The sequence below is a fragment of the Sebastes fasciatus genome, chromosome 10, assembly GCF_043250625.1.
Source record: "Sebastes fasciatus isolate fSebFas1 chromosome 10, fSebFas1.pri, whole genome shotgun sequence".
NCBI lineage: Eukaryota > Metazoa > Chordata > Actinopteri > Perciformes > Sebastidae > Sebastes > Sebastes fasciatus.
Window position 1 is genome coordinate 20,157,409 of NC_133804.1, and position 19,963 is coordinate 20,177,371.

At 40.3% G+C, this 19,963-nt stretch overlaps 1 protein-coding gene across 4 annotated transcripts in view; it reads left to right on the top strand.

Moving 5' to 3' along the window:
- diaph1 (diaphanous related formin 1) overlaps nt 1–19,963 on the top strand; it is a 114,149-nt gene that overhangs the window by 20,551 nt on the left and 73,635 nt on the right. For 2 of the 4 annotated variants that reach the window (XR_012595608.1, XM_074648843.1), the window contains exons 2-12: nt 8,371–8,397; nt 9,558–9,722; nt 10,771–10,872; nt 11,502–11,632; nt 12,224–12,307; nt 12,394–12,466; nt 12,926–13,065; nt 13,257–13,362; nt 13,577–13,687; nt 13,937–14,055; nt 15,815–15,931. Coding sequence is in view for 1 of the 4 variants with exons in the window: in XM_074648843.1 (XP_074504944.1) it covers nt 8,371–8,397; nt 9,558–9,722; nt 10,771–10,872; nt 11,502–11,632; nt 12,224–12,307; nt 12,394–12,466; nt 12,926–13,065; nt 13,257–13,362; nt 13,577–13,687; nt 13,937–14,055; nt 15,815–15,931 (1,175 nt within the window). In the remaining 3 variants the exon portion in view is untranslated. The remainder of the gene's footprint in view (nt 1–8,370; nt 8,398–9,557; nt 9,723–10,770; nt 10,873–11,501; nt 11,633–12,223; nt 12,308–12,393; nt 12,467–12,925; nt 13,066–13,256; nt 13,363–13,576; nt 13,688–13,936; nt 14,056–15,814; nt 15,932–19,963) is intronic. The other 2 variants (XR_012595609.1, XR_012595610.1) reach the window with 1 other exon arrangement.

The following is a 19,963-nucleotide window of genomic DNA, read 5'->3' on the forward strand; positions in this document are numbered from 1 at the left end:
GGTTGCAAAAAGAAGTCTGATTGTATAGAAGTCTATGAGAAAATTATCCTACTTCTCACTTGATTTATTACCTCAGTAAACAACATTACTACAGAAGAGCCTACACTTGCCCTTGCTATTCACACCAGTACTAAACAGGTGTGACGTCAGGCTGTTTTGAAGACCATGGGCATACCTGATGGATCTTCGGAAATATTTTCGGCCGATGAGCAAGTCACAGTTTAGAAGGGTTAATGCACGCCTCCTCCTCCATCCTCCGTACGTCTTGATATGCGCCTTCGGCGACTCCAGTGCATCAATACATTGTTTACTTCCGGGAGTTTCCCAGCATGGAAATTCTGACCAATTAGAGAGCAATTTCTTTGCGCGCCAAAATTATGGTCCGCTTGTAAATGCTGCTGTGTGAACACAAACCAAACTCGAGGCAATATGCAACATTGTAACAAATTGGTCCCTGATTCGGACCAGAGCAAACGAACTACAGGTGTGAAAAGGCCCTTAGAGTCAAATAAACCATGTAGCAGGGTATGCTTTAGGGCGCTGCTACAGTGTGATTGTCAGGTCGCTTCCACGGCTTCGTCCGGTCTGGGAGTCGTCTGTGTTTTCGTCTCATAACTTTAGCCCTTTCACAGTGTGTTTTGAGTTCATGAAATTGAATTGTAACATTTTGGTCCCCAAAAATGGTCTCATTCTGTGTTTGGTTGTACTTAGCTCCACTCTCTTGTGTCACTTCTAGTTGCAAAAAAAACAACCAGCCAAAATGCTGAACTTGAGGCTTCAAAAAGGAAGTCCACAAAACAATTGGTGATGTCATGGTGACTACATCCACTTCTTGTATGCAGTCTAGGGCGTAGGGAGAGGAGAGGAGGCCTCTGAGGGTTTGACCTCACAGCTTAGTTATAGTATAACATTTGCTGTTTTGGGGACTCTCTTATTGTGCTCTTTTTGTGAGAGTGTATTTCTCCTTGTCACAGCAGGTTGCTTAGAAGTTGTAACTAACCTGGCATGTGTCAACAGGCAGGGTTTCTCTGAAAAAGTGACTACAACATCATCATACCCTGCTCTTTTAATATAATGCTCAAATGAGCATCTGTGATCAGCTTAGGGCAAAGTAAGCTCTTAAAAGTGTGAGGGAAGGATTTTACTTATAAGAACCCTGTTAACCAAACAGCTTTGTGTGTGTGTGTGTGTGTGTGCAATACATCAGGGTTGTTGGTAATTTCCTGCTTGGACTGTATTCATAAGAAACTTTTCAGCTGTGTCAGGGTGTGCCTGCACAAGTGCTGCTTCCCCCTCTGCGATATCAGAAGTACACTCTGTATGTAGCCATGGCAACAGTGTAAGCAATATAATGATACACATACCGCTCCGTAACTCCACAGCCTTTAATGTTCAGTGGTCAGAGGTTTTCATATGCACAATCAAGATATTATTACAACTATCTTTCCTCAGAACATAAACAGAAGGAATAACATGCATTCTTTCCCGCTTCCATTACCACAACATACACTCAAGACCTCACCTGTCCCCCTCCACACAATCATACCCCTCTTCCTCACCTATTATACTCCCCTCTCCCACCCAACTCTGTCTCTATTCACACGTTATTAATATCCAGAAATTTTACAACGCCAATACCACATGTTACCTGGCATTGCAAATAACAGAACACAAACAGATATATGAATGCAATAACCCGACATCCATGTTAAGGTCAATTGTTTTCTCTCTATTTCTATGAATACTTGGTGAAAGCCACTTGGCCTTTGGTGTTGTCAATTTTACGAGGGCACAAATGCCAGGCCAGCAAAGCCATCAAATAAAACAATGATTTTAAGTCCGCGGAAATAATGAATTTAACTTAAAGGTAATTAAGGATGATTTTATTTTTGATCCATTTTATTTTTTTTCCCAAGCCACTTCCCTACGGACTGTGCTACTGCCGCCCCCAAACACTTGCCTTCAGAAGTGGCTATGGGGTGTGACAAAGCAGCGGTATGTGACGAGTTGGGGTGAGAGCTTGTTGAGGAGACACACTAGACTAGGCACGTAGTTTTAGTGGAGCAGAACAGAGAGACGCTTTTGTGCATCTGGTGGAATCACAAGCATTGTCTAGATTAGCCATGATCAGCTCCAGTGGCTGTGTTACAGCCGAAACATGGCGCAGCTATGCCCGGTGTCAAACTATTGTCATAAATAGCCCGGTTTTCCAGCGGTTCATACCAGGCTCGAAATCAAAGCCACCACTGGTTATAAGCGCAGCGATTCACTTGATGTTGCCCAACAAAAATTCTGAATCTCAACAAGACACTGGTGTCTAAAAACAGGAAAGGGCAGAGGACAAAACGGCGAAATCAGCTGGGGCAATGCAGGCGGGACATGAAAGCCACTGTGGCCGCGGAGCATACAATTTTCAGAAGAGCATCATAGCCAAACAGAGGGATGGCCGCCGTGGCCACCAGGGAAATTCCTGCCCTGTATAAGACCAAAGTGATTTCTATGGGATTATTTCATGCTTTATACATTTGATAGCCATCGACAAAATGTTTTTTTAGAGCCTATATAGAAAGCTGTGTAAAGCATCTATTTATTGGCAATTGCCCTTTTATTGCGATTCTTTCTTTATTGCATTTCTGTCATATTTTAATTCAGCTTTTTTTGTTTTTGCCATTTTGCCTTTATAACAAAGGTTCCCTGACCAGTCCCTGGCTGCTACTCATGATTTCTTTTTTTAGCACTGGCAAATGGATGTTTGTGTGGGAAGCTAAGACCAAGTGAAACTGCAGGCAAGGCCGAGACAGAATCAAAACCATTAAGATGTGGTACACTAATAGGCCGGGCTTGACACAAATTCTCGAGATCACTGATAAGTGACTCATGCTGACAAAACAAAAATGTATGTAAATCCAGCTTAAGTTTGACTTTAAGACCTCCAGTCGATTCATTTGAACACAGTTTATTGCAAAGGCCTCCAGTGGCTATAATCCTACTTTGATAAGAAAATCTGAACGCTCCCAACCAACTATGCTAGAATCTAATTGGTCAGCATCATAGCTGATCTCAGTTCAATCTCTGCTGGTATGACAATATATTTTAGTTTATTCATGTCATTGCAGTGTAGGCCTATATGATTAAAGTTACTTCAAGAAACTTTTATCTGGTTATATAACAGTCTGAATTTAATACTGATGCCTCTATATGACCTACATAACCAAACGAGACCATCAGTGAGACTATTGGCTATTTCTATATAGTTATTATTAATGACTTGATGCCACAGTAACACCACGTCCGATTCTGACGAAATCAGATGAAATCATACAGGTTCACCAGAAACTCCTTCAGCTCAGACTCCAGCGGGGCCTCCAGCAGCAACAAGCCTGCCACGGACAGACCCAGATTCGGCTTTGCTGCCCCCCTTCAACCTGCAGTCGGAGCCCCGGCGGGAGGTGGAGAGCTCCACACCTGGCAGCAGCGGCTCCTCCTCCGGCCAGGAGCAGAGCTTTGCCTCACTGCTCCAATGGTCCTAGCGCTATTGTCCACATAGGCCACCAGAATCAATACAAAATGAAAGTTCCTTGTAGTAACTTTAATAGAAAGCTGTCACCTGCAGGATATATTCAGGCCTAAAACAAACTTTCCTTGTATAATTATATAAAATCGGTATTACCGGTATTAGTATCCTCAGGAATGAAGATAATACAGGATATAAGATTGACATAATACAATAAAGAAAGGATATTATTCACTTAATTTGTAAATCCAGCCCCAAGACAAATACAAAATATGTCACATCCTTACACATTTGCAATATCTGTCAAAATATCACATTTTCTCCCTATTGTGCAGCCCAGCCATTAACCGAGTGTGCATCAATCAAGTGATCATCTGACAGAAGTGTCAGTGAGCCACTCATTTGCCTGTGAAAGTGGCCGCTCTGCTTTCTGTCTGTCTGCACTGAGTTTTCATTCTTGCTGTCATTTACATAATCTCTCTCACCACTCTTAGGCCCTGCTACTTAAATATGTATGCACACAGGCAGGTGCAGGTACGCACACACACACAGAGAGAGACATCAGCGACAGTGTGTAACTGTCTCATTATATCGCTGTCACACTCCAAATGCAGCTGCTGATTTGCGTTCTCTTCAGCCGTCTGGTCATAGAGACAGACGGAGCCCATTCTCCATCCTCCTTATTTTTCCAGCTGCCTTCAAGGCTGTGTAATAACACTCCCTTTGGAGCACGTATATGTACTGTATGTGTGGCTGTGTGGGTGTTTTGTAAAGGGTTTTGTGTCGGGGCACTGGAGAGGGTTTGTCCTGCACAGAAATTACAAAGCAGCAATCAGTGCACTACTCTTGATTTCTTACTTTTGTAAATATCCCCTCCCATTGCATTTTTCAACCTAGCCCTTATTAAAATGATCATGATATCATAACCTAACCGACTGAATTTGGGGAAACTTTTCTGCAGCTTTTTGTCGGCCTTTAACACAATCAAATTAGGTCATTGTTTAGACCTCTGATTACCAATTTCCTGGGGGAAACCCCAGTACTATTGGTCTATAGACAATACGATTGAATACAATTGAACATGCCTATGGTGAAAAATTATGATAACATTGAATTCAAAACAAAACACATGTTCCCAGCCCCCAGTAGTGGTGGATTAAACTATGAATCTATTAAGATACTGTAACACATCCATTTGGCTGAGCTAGCTACTGTTACAAGCCTGCTGCTGTCTCAACCCACTTATAGGCACTATGTAAAAGTTGCCTACCCTGGTGAGGTGGATTGATGTTCACCCAAACAGTAATAAGAGGGAGTCTGTCACATGCACGACTTCATATAATCCGCTCATTGTGGCTGATTAGATGAATCGCCTCATTCAGTTGGCAGCCTGTGCTTGTGGAGACCCCTGCATTATAATTGAGGAGTTTTGTGAGTTTAGTATTTGGTCAAAATCAGTGAAAAACCTTCTGAGGCCAAGTGGAGAGGGCCTTTCATTATCCATTAATCTGTCAGTTACTTTTACGAAACAAAGGATCTAATCATTTGGCCTGTAAGATACAAATAGATTCTATTCAAAATTGTGAAAAATGGCCATCACAATTTCACAGATCCCAAAGAGATGTAATTGAATCGCTTGTTTTGTCCAACCAACAGTCCCAAACCCAAGGGTATTTAGTTTACAATGACATTAAACAGTCAAGAGCAGCCAATCATTACATTTGTGTAGCTGGACAAAGCACGTTTGGTAGATTGATAAATGGTTTGATCCATCATCAAAGTAATTGTGATTATTTGTTTGTTGATCAACTGTCACTAATTCCATTAATCGACTTTTCATTTTGTTAGGACCAAATTGAGAAAACTGCCAAACACTTCCACTGTGAACAAAGTGGTGGTGTGTAGATTCAACGCCAAACATTAGTGATAATCAGGCTATTATATATTTATTTTTATTAGATTATGTACTCTTGTTCTACTTGTATGACTGGTTTTCCCAGTATTACATCCCCTTAGATAAAATGCACAATAAACAAAGTTAAAGATGAATTTGACTGATAGCATTATTATTTTTAAAAATGTTCTATAGATATGGCGATGATATTGTTGTCGTGAATTCTTTTGGCCACGATAATCGTGCAGTGTAAATCTGATATTGTGACAGCCCTAGTTGGTAATATATTACTGAGAGTAGCTATTGTTTTAAAGACTGCTTAGCAGTGAAAAACAGTTCATTGCACTGAACAACAATTAGATTATTTGATACATCATTTTGCATTCATCGCCATACTGTGATATGCTGTGTATCTGAAACATATTCTTATTACCATTGCTGTATTAAATCCAGCTACATTGCCAAGCTGTATGAATAACAAGTTAGTACTTGGATCATAGCTGGCATCGGCTCACACTCATTTAACGGAGGCCTTGGTACTCAGAGCCGTTCTGAAAGTGATTCTAAAGCGCTTCACTGATGCTTTTATGATTCCCTTCAGACAGAGAGACAGTACTTATAGGCCCATCTCACCCCCTCAAAGACAATCCTGGCTCAGACACTGTTTAAATTTGTATACGAGTGCATATTATCAACTCTACTCGTAGGTTGAAAAGCGGAACTTTACGCTTACAGTTTGTTGAATGTTTTTTGTCTCTTCCTCCACATCTATCTCTTACGCTGTCTTCCTGACGCGTCATGTTCAGTTTCCTGTGCGATTACCCACAATCCACTGTGCCTACTGTCAGCTGTATACTTCCGCTCTGTGGGCTGAACAGCACCACAACATGTGTGTGTGTGTTTCTGCCCTGTCTGCGTGCACAGGTTAAGGAGCTGTTGTTTAATGGCAGCTGTGTAAGCGGAAACATCCTTCTCTTGAGAGCTCTCCCCGTAATCAGAGTGCCCTTTTTCACTCTCTCTCTCTCTCTTTCTTTCTGTCTTTCTCCCTCCTCTTTACCTACATGTCCAATTAACTTATCCATTTGTGTCAGCAGTAGTAAAAGGACAGCTCACCTTGATGTAGGTGTACAGACGTCCCTTGACAAGGGCACAGGAAGTCTTAACTACACCGAGGTCGTAAATACACAGTATACAGTAAATAATGTTTTAAAAAAATACTCCATACCTTTTTCAACAGATGTTTGGTCAGTGAGGCTCTAGTAGACAGCTGTAGAACAATGAAACGACAAACGAGATTCGCAACATGTCCCCCTAATTAAATGCCATGTGAAAGTAGCAGGTGATTAAAACATGAAAGAAAATTCAACATAATTAGAAAACTGCAAAACCTGAGTCCTTCATTGTCCATTGACTTAGTAATGACATGGGAAATTATTCTAATGTGAGTTCTAATTTTACTAATGAAAGACTTTTTGATCTTACAGTATGTGCTCCCTTGAACTAGCTATAACTTTTTAGTGCATGTCATGTGTGAAGATTTTGTATGACTTATAAGCGTCTCTGCTGGGTTTCCTAGTGGGACATTATTGGGTGTAGCCTGACACCTAGTAGGCAAGACGTTCATTCACACCAGCACGACCAACAAGAGACAAAGCTATTTTGCTCTTTAGTATTTCACATGAACGGTAAATCACTCAAGACTTTTATGTAGAGCTTAGAGGCAAACGGCAACATCTGGTGGTCAAAGATAAATTGAAAAAATGGGTTCACTCTCACGGCCAAAAATAAGTGGAGTTTTCACTACAATTACAAATAACCCAATGGAAAATTCAAGGCTGTTGAAAAGCTGTTTTTCACAATATTGATTCATACATTTTACCAGTAATATGAACCCCAGAGAAGAGCTCTACTTACAGCTTCCATACTGCCTCCTTTTTTAATTTAACAATGCTTAGAAACCGCTTTGACAAACCCTTTAGCAACCTGCTTTCACAATACAGCAAGATTCCTTTATTTTTGGGTGAATTTTGTGAAGTATTCGTAATCTGGGATCAAACAAGTTAAATGTCTTGAGACGCTGTTCTGTGTGTGATCTTGTGACCCTTTGACCCCTGCAACTGAGAGCAACCCCCAAGGTTACAGTACATGCTATTTGATGTGTCTTGTAGGTCGTTGACATCGTGTAGCACTTGGGAGTTTGTCGTGACATTTGCTTCCTTCTGTCAAAAAACATGGAAAACAGCTTGCCTATAAATTTGAATACTAGGCACATTTGCAATCAAGAACAAAATGTTGATATTGTCCTTCTTTAACTTCGATAAGATTCTTGAGCAGTATTTTCACTTGGGATTTTTTCCCCTCTCCTTTGCGATGTTCTGATTATTCTTATTAGAGACATTTTGATGTTATTTGCTCTGCATGGACTTTGTAAGGGCATGTATTTCAGTTTGTAAGTGGTACTGCCAACAGTGGGTTTCCTATGGGGACATTATTGGACGTAGCCTGACACTTAGTGGCCAAGACATGCAAGTGTATATCATATCTATTGATGCCACTTTCCCCTCTTTAAAAATGTATGGATGTCTCTCTGCCTTTCTTTGACTGTTTGAGTGTTTACTGCTGATCTTCTACTAATAGGTCACACACATGTAATTACTGTCTTAATTACCACAACTAATTTAATGTGTTAGTTCTCTAGAGATGTGTATCAATGACTGCATTGAGTTATAACAGTGATTTATTTACAGTGTTTCCCTCTGTCCCGTGCGAATCACTCATAAACTCTGTAGACAGTTTCCTGGATCCGTTTCCGGTCATAATTGATTTCTGTCTAATTGAGTCTTTCTCTTTTTCTCCCTCCATCTGCCTCCCCTCTTTTCACCGCTTTTCCCCGCCGTCTGTTTGGTTTGTTCCACCCTTCCGTTCCATTTCGCTCCCTTTCATCAATTCAATCCTTTTACAGAAACTCAAACGCCTGATTCCCGACGAGGTAGGTTTGTTACTGCTTTCAACCGTCCCCCTGCGTGCTGTGCTTGACCCGTCCATCTGTCATTGTGATCTTTGATAAACCAACTCACCATTTATGCATTTAATGTCATGTCACGTCACCGTCTGCCACACAAACCTAATTCACCGTAACACAAATGTTGTTCTGTGTTTTTTGTCCTGTGCCGCACTCACGTTGGATGTGCATGCTTTGAAGATGCACACTGACGGCATGAAATGTTTGGCACATACACTGGTGATACCCTCATGGGCCTGCCACAGGAGGAGGCCAGAATCATACATATTGACAGATTATTATTCATAACTCATTATGGAGGATCAATATGTGCCAAGATTACATGTATCCAAAAAGTTTCTGCTCTTCAGTGTTTTTCATTTGGCAATAAATGACAAAAACGAATTTTGGCAATTTACCACACAAAGTCATTAAAACCAGAGGGAAGGAAATCCCCCATTGTTTGTTAAAATGGAGTCTTATGTTCTGCGTCTGCCAGTGTTGACTGCATGTTGACTTTATGTGTTAATGTTTGTCGGCAAAAAACATTGACGTATCTAATCCCTAATCACTGTCTCACATTGTTGAAAAGTTTCTACTGTTGTAGAAAATCGAATATCCCTAAACTACGGGAGAAATAGCCTTTTTGTATTTTATGATTGTTCAATTATTTAACTTTGGTATTAAAGGAGTAGGCCTGTTTTCAAACTGTGAGCTGATTAGGGATTGTTACTTTGTTTTGTGGTTCTAAAGCTGCTTTCACACCAGATCAGGCGACAAAAACATCTTCCAATTCATTTTAAATGTGGGTCATGCATTATGGCTGCGGCGGCCGCAGGGGGATGCCGAAAAAGGCAGCAACCTGCGGTGGAAAAGTAGAAAAAGAATCAACTTTTTGAGAGATGCAACCCAAAGTCACGCTGCGGTGGCCAATCGCGTAACTGGCGATCCAGAGCTGTACAACTGAGCCATTAGGGAACAAAAGACGTTAATCGTTGCAGTTAATGGGCCATTAAAGTGACTCTCCCACACAGCCGCACAACCCTCTCTCTGGTGTGAATACAGCCTTACAGTCATGATTGCACTTGTCAGGTTTTTCCTCTCTGACCTCCTTCCTCTAACCCGTGTGATGTTGTCTGCTAATCCAGTTGGAGCGTTTCACCAGCATGAGGATGAAAAAGGACAAGGAGAAGCCGAGCCATGCGCCGGGTCAGCGACACTCTTCAGCTGCCAGCTATGAGATCAGCGCTCAGAGCGCTATGCTGCATGATCACTCTGATGAATACGTCCTGGAACTCTTTGAACAGATGCTGGTGAGAAAGACAGTAAAAGTGTCTTGAGTGTGTGTGTGTGTGTGTGTGTGTGTGTGTGTGTGTGTGAAAGATTCAGCTTTTGGGAGAATCATCTATTCATCATTTCCTCTGAACAGCCATGGAAACTTGTACTGGATATATTCTAGTCACAAATACTTAATCACTCTTTGATTAAAAACCCTTCATGTAGAATTAACAATACCTTTAAAAGAAAAAACCTTAATTGTGAAAGAGTTAAAGGCACTATTGATAACATTCAGCTGCTAAATGTCTCATTGTCCCTTCCCTGTTCCATTGCATTCACTTCACAACAAGTGGTTGCCAGACACTTACCGTCAAAAACCCAGTTTTTCTTCCAGACTAATTGACGACTTGATCGCTGACGCCACGTGATAGCAACGTTGTTATGCTATTGGCTCACAAACCTTGTTAGAAGTGGGAACCAAACATCAGATTTTTTCCACAGAGATAAACAAAACATTCATGTTGGACCCACCAAAATATTTGAAATGATTAATTCACAATCATAGTATTTTTTTTTTTTAGGAAAATGATTTGTCTACAAAAATGTTATCAATAAGACCTTTAATTCTTTCTCTGTGTTTGCTCCAAATAGGTATGCTTTGACAAAAATGTGAAGGACTAGCTTACAGCACAAAGGACAAATCTCCTGGGACTGCAATGTTTGAAATTCTAAATTGAAAGTGTTTCTAAGTAATGCAGTATTATGTAATAATTATGCCCAGTATCTTAACACATCAAAACCACCCATGTTCGCACTTTTAAACTGAGCATCTGTTAGTTAGTTTCTCACTGGGGGCTTTATATTCCTTGCTTCTAATTCAGGAGAGACTAGTTGAAATGCGTTAATGTCTTCATGTTTATAAATACAATACGTGTTCCATTTTATTATGTATTTTCTGTTTTTTAATTGCTTGAGTCTGCAGGTTTTTCATCATGCTTTCTCCTTATCTTAAAATACTTTGTTTATCCCTCCATCCTACTTCTTTTTCTCCTTACCTCCTTCCTCCTCCTGTCTTTTCTTCAGGTGGATATGAACCTGAATGGAGAGAAGCAGCAGCCTCTAAGGGAAAAAGACATTATGATCAAACGAGAGATGGTCTCCCAGTACCTCCACACGTCCAAAGCTGTCAGTACCAAAATAAGTGTTGCTAATACAGTATGCTGCAGGGAATTTACAGACAGCTTCATGCAAGTTTTTTTTTTTCCAGCTCTGGCTAAAATCAGTACAAATTACAAAGCATTTAGGTCCTTTACATGCTATATTGTTTTTGTCATATTCACTTTTAATTGAAAATTTGAATGAAGCCAGACTAAAGTGTTTTCAAGGCCAAATTAAAAAAGTGATCAGATCAAACAGTGACACTATTATCTTGGACTGATTGTTCAGACAGATGTGCACTCAAAGGCCTTTTCCTTGACTGTCTGTTTAGCAGCTACCCTTCTAGTAGTAAGGGGAATAAAAGCAGCAGGTGTGATATAATCAAATATGGTGAAAGCGAGTAGCTCAAAGGACCTTCATAACTGAGCACAGATGGTTGCTAGCACAGTTCATTTAACTGTGAAATAAGCCGATAAAGAGAAAATCCTACACACAGTGCCCTTTAATTCTGCAAATCAAAATTTCAGATTAGGCTTGACTGTTGCCCTCGGCGCCCTGCCGTTGTGCTTTCTTGTGGAAATGACACCAATTACAACCTGTAAGAAGACAAATATAAATGCAAAAGACAAAGTGTTTTTTCTGTGTTTGTTGATCAGGGTCAAAACCAGAAGGAGAGCTCCAAATCAGCCATGATGTACATCCAGGAGTTAAAGTCAGACTACCGAGACACACAGCTGCTGAGCTGTCTGGAATCGCTGCGAGTCTCACTCAATAACAACCCTGTCAGGTAATACAAGCATATACAGACACATACAGCGCCTAAGGAAATACAACATTGAACCAGATAAATGCAAGAAATGAACTGTGTCAACCTCCTGGTGTGGAGAGCAGGCCTCAATCCAATTGAGACTTGACTGATCTTTCATGATCACCATGTAACTTGACAGCGCTTAAACCATTCGCTAAAACCTTACCTTTTAAAACACTTCTGCATAAACAGTACTCACACGGACGAATAGCGCAAGTGTGAGCTTGTTTATGCGGATGTGTTTTAAATAGTAAGGTTTTAGCGAAGATGCATATGTACGTTTTGTAATGTTGCGTAACGTTTTCTTCACAAGTTCAAGGTAACGCGGGTAATTGATATACAAATGATAATTTTGGGGGTGAAGTATTCCTTTAAGGCAAATAAATGTAACAAATGCATATCTCTTATTCAGTAAGTTGAGGCATACCAAGAACATCTTTAAACTGAAATGGGAAAATTTTATTATAAACAAAATATATTCCAAGAGAGTGGCAAATGGGAAAAGCGTGCTATGAAATGTGAAAATGTCAAAAGCACAGTGTGCTAATCATGTGGTCTTTTCACTTCCAGTTGGGTGCAGAACTTTGGAGATGAGGGGCTGAAACTGCTGCTGAATCTGCTTAAAAGACTACAGGAGGACAAAGAAGAGTATTCGTAAGACACTTAAACCTCACAATTGGTCAATTCTACTCTTTAGCAATGAGTTTATAATGTCTTTCTGTATCTGTCTTCTCTCTCAGATCAACTAGAATGATGGGAGTGAAATGTCAACACGAGATCATTCGCTGTCTAAAAGCCTTTATGAACAACAAGGTAAGAAAATATATAAATACATGAAAAGTTTCATCAAACAACATAATCCTTTCTTTGGTATGATTGTACGTAGTTGTTGCTTGTATTTATAAGTAATAGAACTAGTAATAAAATCATTTTTATTCCATTTTGTGTCCTTGTTGTAGTGTAGTAATTCGTCCTCTAGAGGGCATCATTTGACCAACTTTGGTCAGTTCATTACAATGAATGCAGTCACTGATAATCTTTGAGAGTTTCAGTGTGGTGATGGGTCGAACCCTAGATAATTAGTATAAATCTCTTTAAAATCTATCACATTTAATAATTACACACCAGTAATTGAGTAACAATGACGTGGTGCCTGCTAAAGACAAATTGATTGTGGATCTTATGATCTAAACACTAAAGCCTGGTCTTTGCTTTGCTGCAGAAAATACACCTTAAAGGACGTTACCTCATTCTGCTTTCTCTCCCTTTTAGTACGGTCTAAAATTCATGCTGGAGTCAGTTGAGGGAATTCCTCTGCTGGTCAAAGCCATCGACCCCCGGATGCCTTCTATGATGGTGGATGCTGTCAAGCTGCTTTCTGCCATCTCCATATTGGAACATCCTGAGAACCTGTAAGCATTAGGGAAATGCTGACACCATGTCCGGTTTCAATAAAAACTGTTGAATAAAGCAACAGAATGTACTTTTTAATCCTGCATACATTTTTTCATAGTAAAATTATGTAGTATTTATGTATTGTTATTTGATTTAACAACATGTAGCAACATTTCATATGATGTGTGTAACTGTCTGTTTTTTGCAGTCATGAGCGTGTTTTGGAGGCCATCACAGAGGAGGCAGAGAGACGGGATATTGAGAGGTTCCAGCCTCTCATTGCTGGCATGAAAAACCACAGTGTTGCTCTTAAGGTGCATATGCACACACACACTTTAACAATTGTAAATCCCCACGTGTGTTTTTGTTGACAAATGACACCAACACTGTTGCATTAGATAGACCGCACTACTCGATGTAATCTGCAGTGTGAAAGTATTCCCCAGCTGACATATATTGTGTTTTGTATTATAGTTATCTAGTTAGTCTAAATTGTGAAGCTGACTTTCCAGTGTGTGTTTTTTTCAGGTTGGCTGCATGCAGCTAATCAACGCCTTGATAAGCCGAGGAGAAGAGTTGGACTTCAGGATCCATATTCGCTCTGAGCTGCTAAGATTGGGACTCAGATACCTGCTGACGGTACAGAAAACATTCTCTTTTGATGTTCGCTCAAAGTGACTCTCTAACAACACACACATTTGCAAATCCTTACTTTTCATGTCTCTCTCTCTCTTGATGCTTCTGTGTTGGTGACTGGCTTGACACACATTCATATGCTGTGAACATTTTCTCTCAACTGTCCAAACTCAATGTTTGTCACACTCTTCCTGTCATTCTCCCCCCTCTCCTTTTCATCCCTCCGCCTACATCCCATCGCTCTCCCTGCAGGAGGTGCGGATGATAGAGAACGAAGAGCTGAGGGTGCAACTCAACTGTTTTGATGAGCAGGCTGAAGATGACTCTGAGGACCTCAAAGTACGTCTTGAAGACATCCGCATCGAGATGGAATATCCTTCCACTGGGCAAAATTGTCCCTATGTAGAAATTGTCAGGGTCTACTTTTTGACCTTGAAAATCCATATAGCTGGTGACAACATAACTTTGCATGCTCGTGATTTTGCGTTTTCTTTGCTAGTTTGATGAGCGGAAAGGAATAACTGTCATGTTTCTTTTATAATGAAGGAATATGATAGGACATAGAATTATATGCATTTATTCATTGTATATACAGTCTATGATTCATTCCCTTCATTATAACAATGAGTCGACAATGAACAATCTACACAATCAGATTGCTCCTTTCTTCCCAGTTATCAGCCTCACAACTTGCCTCACAGCTTACTTTCTTCCAAGACTGATGCAAAATTTATATTTTCATACTTGATAAGCATAATCTTTCAGGCTCTAGGGACATTGCAACCCTGTGTGGACTTTTTTTACATTCAAAATCCGTCTTTGCCAATTAGCTGCTCACAGACATTTGCTACTCATTTGCAGTGCAGTAAAGAACAGCAAAACATCTGACCACTGGTGGACTTTGACATGTTGCGACTCTGAATTATCTGTGTTTGTTATACAGATAAGAGTCAGCCCAATTACGTACACAACAAGAAAACTACTTTGTTAAGTGTTCATTTCTGTTGTTGTAAGTGGACTTGATTAGAGCTGCAACGATTAATCGATTAGTTGTCAACTATTAAAATAATCAGTAATTTTTTAAGAAAAGAAGTAAAAATCCTTTGATTCCAGCTTCTTAAATGTGAATGTTTTCTGGTTTCTTATGACAGTAAACAGAATATATTTGAGTTGTGGACAAAACAAGACATTTGTGGACGTCATATTGGGGTTTGGGAAACACTGATCGACATTTTTCACAATTTTCTAACATTTTACAGACCAAACAACTAATCGATTAATCGAGAAAATAATCAACAGATTAATCGACAATGAAAATAATCGTTAGTTGCAACCCTAGACTTGATGGTTCATTGTACTACACATTAATATCATTGTGAACACATGCATATCTGACCACTTTGTGGTGGGACAACTAGACCTGAAATTAGTCCCTTAATAGCTTTAGTCTGTACAAATATGGTCCGTCTATAGAAAACCTGAATGTCTGTAATGATTTTGTCCTGATTTGACAAAGATACATATTCACATATTTATCTTTATCACACAACACATACTGTTTTAGGCTCTTTGACTTTGGTGTGACATCCAGGATGGACAGGATTTTGATAAAAAGCAAGTCACTCTTATTGTAACAGAAACAGCTCAAAAAAAGGAATTTCACCAACTGCTGTAATTGTCTTTGCTGCTTTTGAAATGCAGTTATAATTTTCAACACCAGGTGTCTCCCATGGGCAACGAATACAGTGTAAACACAGTCTGCCTTCATCACTGCAACACTGAATGAACACAGAGGTCAAATTGATTTTGAAAACATAAACATACGTGTGAGATCGAGCTGATTGTGGTAGTTGGACAAGACATGTTGAAATTACATCACACTGTCCCTATACAACAAAGATAATCAGATACACTACAAATCTGGACTCTGTTTGACTTGTATTTCACTGTAATTCTGAAGGGCAGTGTTCAGCTGTGTTGCTCCAAGCCTTGTATATGTAATATATGCAGCAAAAGTTGGTGTGAGACTATTCAGAGTTGTCGCTGATTGTTGAAGATGTTTTGTGTGTAGTTTTTAATATTTGTGTTAAACTCTTTGTGTTAAATAAGCCTTAACTGCTTTTGCTTCACTGATGTGAGGGAAGTGTTTGAGATCCTAGTCAACACTGTGAAGGACTCCAAGGGCGAAACCCACTTCCTGTCCGTGATGCAGCACCTGCTGCTGATCCGGAATGACTACTTGGCCAGGTAGCACATCAGCATATACACACTCATACATGTTGATACTCTCCCACACATTCACATATTAGTGCTGATATATTATTTTGTGATAAGAAACTGGAAAGTGTATCATCTGGGATTTACTGATCACTGGTGTTATATCATTGCAATACATAAATTGTCATTTATGGGTAAGAGGTAATGAGGCTAATTGTTAAAATGTTCTGAATGATTGAAGAGAAAAGCTGCATGTGGCACAGGGCAAATATGCAGAGGTGTACTCTAGAATTCGAATTAGGAGGCATAATTCAGAGTCCTTATTGCAGCATCATACAGCCATATCATATATATACAGGAAAGTACTTATGTTATTGTCACTGGGAATTTATTTTGCAGTACCAGGGCTCCAGACTAACTTAATCGACATGCAACGCTGCACATTCTTATTGTTTTCTATTTTAACTGTATTACTGTTAAATGCCTTGGTAATAATAGACAATTTACAGAAATAACAATGTGCTGTTTTATTTTAAAGGAAAAGTCACAAAGTGAAGTAGTGTGCTTTATTAGAAAGTCGTGTGAAATAGTGCTTTTTGAAACAAAGACAAATAGGAGTGTGTGTGGAGTTCTCATGTTCTCCCCATGAGATTGTGGGTTTTCTCCGGGTTCTCCGGTTTCCTCCCACAGTCCAAAGACATGCAAGTTATGTTAATTGTTGACTCTAAATTGCCCATAGGTGTGAATGTGAGTGTGAATGGTTGTCTGTCTCTATGTGCCAGCCCTGTGATAGTCTGGCAACCTGTCCAGGATTTACCCCACCTTTGCCCAAAGTCAGCTGGGATCGGCTCCTGCCCCGTGACCCTGAATAGGATAAGCAATTACAGATAATGGATGGATGGATGGAGTCTAATGGGCTACTCCTATAAAAGTACTATAATTTGAACTGATCAAACTGTAATGATGTGTTTGAATTCAAAATTGAAATTAATTAATATTCAGGCATCTTGCTCCCTGTGCGCTCCCGCTGCACATCACAGCCTATCTATCTTCTCCTCTCTGCCTCTTGACTGAGTGCTGAGCAGATTGAGTCAACCAAACTGATCAAATCAGGAGCACAAAACCAGCTACGCAAGCTCACCATTCCGGATAAAAGGATGTCTGTAATCTTATCAATTTATGACGTTCTTTCGCCAGAAAAGAGTGCGTTCCATAGACTGTAAAAGTACGTTCCTCTCTCTCACACACACTCGCTCTCTCCCTGACTCTCTGTCTCTCTTGGGTGTGCGCTGTCCGGAGGCAATATCTACCCAAACTGATGTCAATAATTGTTTGGGGATTGCTTGTGACAGCCCTAGTGTCCACCTTCAGTTGCACTCACAAAATAAATCTGTGCAGCGTCGATAAATCGGAATTGTTACTTTTTAAGTACGCAATGAATGCCGTTAGCGCCATCGCGAACCCGTCCCCTGATGTTGGTGTGGACGGGACATACACCTTACACCTTACTCCTGGTGTTTCACATGATAGATGATCATTTGAAAAAATGAAATGGGGGGGCATATTTGCAAGTCATACTGGTGGTCCTAGTTATAAAATTCAGGAGAACTGTCTCCAAAAGCGGCACAAAATGTGCCTAAATGGTCGCAGTCTGGAGCCCTGAGACCCAATGCAGTCTTATAGAAACAAAGACAAAATAACAATACAAAAGGAAAACTCAAGAAGAAGTAGTTTCTTGCTTTTCTTCAGTTCCCTCTCTTCATCCTCCTCTCCCTCCTCTCAGCCCTGTCCTCCACTTGCTGTTTGTTTTCTGGAGCCCCGTTCAAAGGCTGAGAAATTAATACATGCAAAGAAGTCCAATTCCATTTTAATAGAAATGAACGCCATCACCTCTTATCACCAGAAATATGCTAATGTCCCTCCCTGTGTCTTCCAAAGCCCTCGGGGGTTTAGCTAGGGAAACAGAGGAGAGAAGAGGAGTGAATAATTGAATGACAAGACGGGGGTAGAATAATGTTAAGGACAAGTCAAGAGTTGTACGGCATAGTGCGTGCACATTTACACACGCATGTCCACTTTCACACTCGGCAACACAAAAGGAAGGAATTCTTTGCTTTATTTAAAGCTGAAGTTTGATTTGCGAGATTGGGGCAAATATGGTTAAAAAATATGATAAAACAGTCGCTATATTGTGACAGTAGTACATGAAACAGGTTACCTGAAAAAAATCATGTCCTGTGTCCTCCGGTGCTCCTAACGGCATCTGCAAGATTTCACAGACCGGAGGAAAAAAATCAGTAAGAGCTGATCTGAGGTCTGCTGTCCATCTGCTGTCTATAAGAGCCAGCTGTCAATAACTCGCAAACTCCGACCAAACAGTCAAACTAGGCAGCGCTGATCAAATATGAATCAATATTCTGTTACGTTAATGCCTATTTCTCACCTCAAATGTTTTCAGAGTCATCTTGTAGTGTACAGTTTAGTTGTAAAATGAGAAAGTTTGTGACGCCTCCGCCATTGTGAAATCTGGTGAAGGAACGCCAAGATCTGGTCTGATGACCGGAGCACAGCCAATAGGAACGCTCTCTCAATTAAATGACCTGTGATTGGTCAAAGTCTCCCGTCACCGGCTAGATTTTTTTAAAGCCTGAAAACAGAGCCATGAGGAGGTGCAGAGGTCTAGTTATCTCTCAGAACACATGAATTACAATATGCTGAAAGGTTATTATGGAATTTTTTCATAATGATGCCAGAAATATACTGCCTACTTCCACTTTAATATCACAGAAAACACACAACATATGCACATTATGGGGGGGAAATTGTGAGGATGGAAAAGGTGGCTTGTCCCAAACAAATAGGTTCCAGCTGTAGTCTTTTTTTTACCTCCCCTCTCTTCCATCCCTCCCTCTTTCTCCATCCAGATGATTCAGTGGAACACAATAGAAGTAGTCTGTAATGGACTCCACAGAGAGACAGGAAGTGAGGGTGGGTGGGAGAGCTGGAGAGTGGCAGAAAATACAGCCTGATAATTACAGAGATGAGGAGAGAAGGGAGGTGGAGGGCGAGACAATAATGAAGAAGAAATTGAGAGTTGAGGTAAATTGCTAGGTAGATGTGGATAGAATGAGGGCGGGACGTACAGGGAATAGACGGGTTGGCAGCATTTGTGTGGGAATGAATGAAAGAGTACCTGCTAATTCGCTCTTTTTACATTCTCTTTACATTACACACTGTGTTTCAATCTCAAGTGGAGATAGAGGCCATAGAATTTACAACAAATGCACTCATGTGAAGGGGCATACCTCTACTCATGCACATACTGTGCACGGATGCAGACTTTACAGGGCTTAATAGATGTAATTTAAAAATGTGATGACACATGTATATTCATTTTATGTTTTAGTGAAATGTATATAGCCTTAGGCCTACCAACCTAATATACCTAATGTCTAAATTTAATGTGTTCAGTTTCGTGAAGAATTTCACTTTGTCTCACTTTTCCAGAATGACACTAGATGTCTCTCTCGCTCCACGGATAAATCTAAGCTTTAGAGAAAAAAAAGAAAACCTTGAAGTATATTGAAGGAGTGGAATAAGTGTTAGACAAAGGCAGAGTGACTAAGAGAGACAGGGGAGGGAGGGACACCGAATAAATAAAGTATTGAGTTTGTGACTCTGGCTGCATCTAATGGGGTCAGGGAATAAGACACCTCCAAAATTGAGTGTCTGTGTGAAGCTGGCTTGATCAGACACGGGGCGCTGGACATACACCAACACACCCTCGCGAGCACAGTTGCACACAATCAATCTTGGTGACAAGAAAACTCAAACTGTCATGCTCACACAGACAGCCAATCTCAGCTGCAGACAAAGACAAAGCGACAAAGCATGTGTGTTCACACATTTGTCTGAACAAACGAACCTACTTGCTCTTTGTCAGTCTCATTCTCTGCTCACATAATGTGCCAGGTTTGTTATTAATGCAGACTACATTTGCTATTATTGTCATTGTGGGGACGACGTGCAAAGTATGTTGTAGAGAGTGACACATTCTCTTTT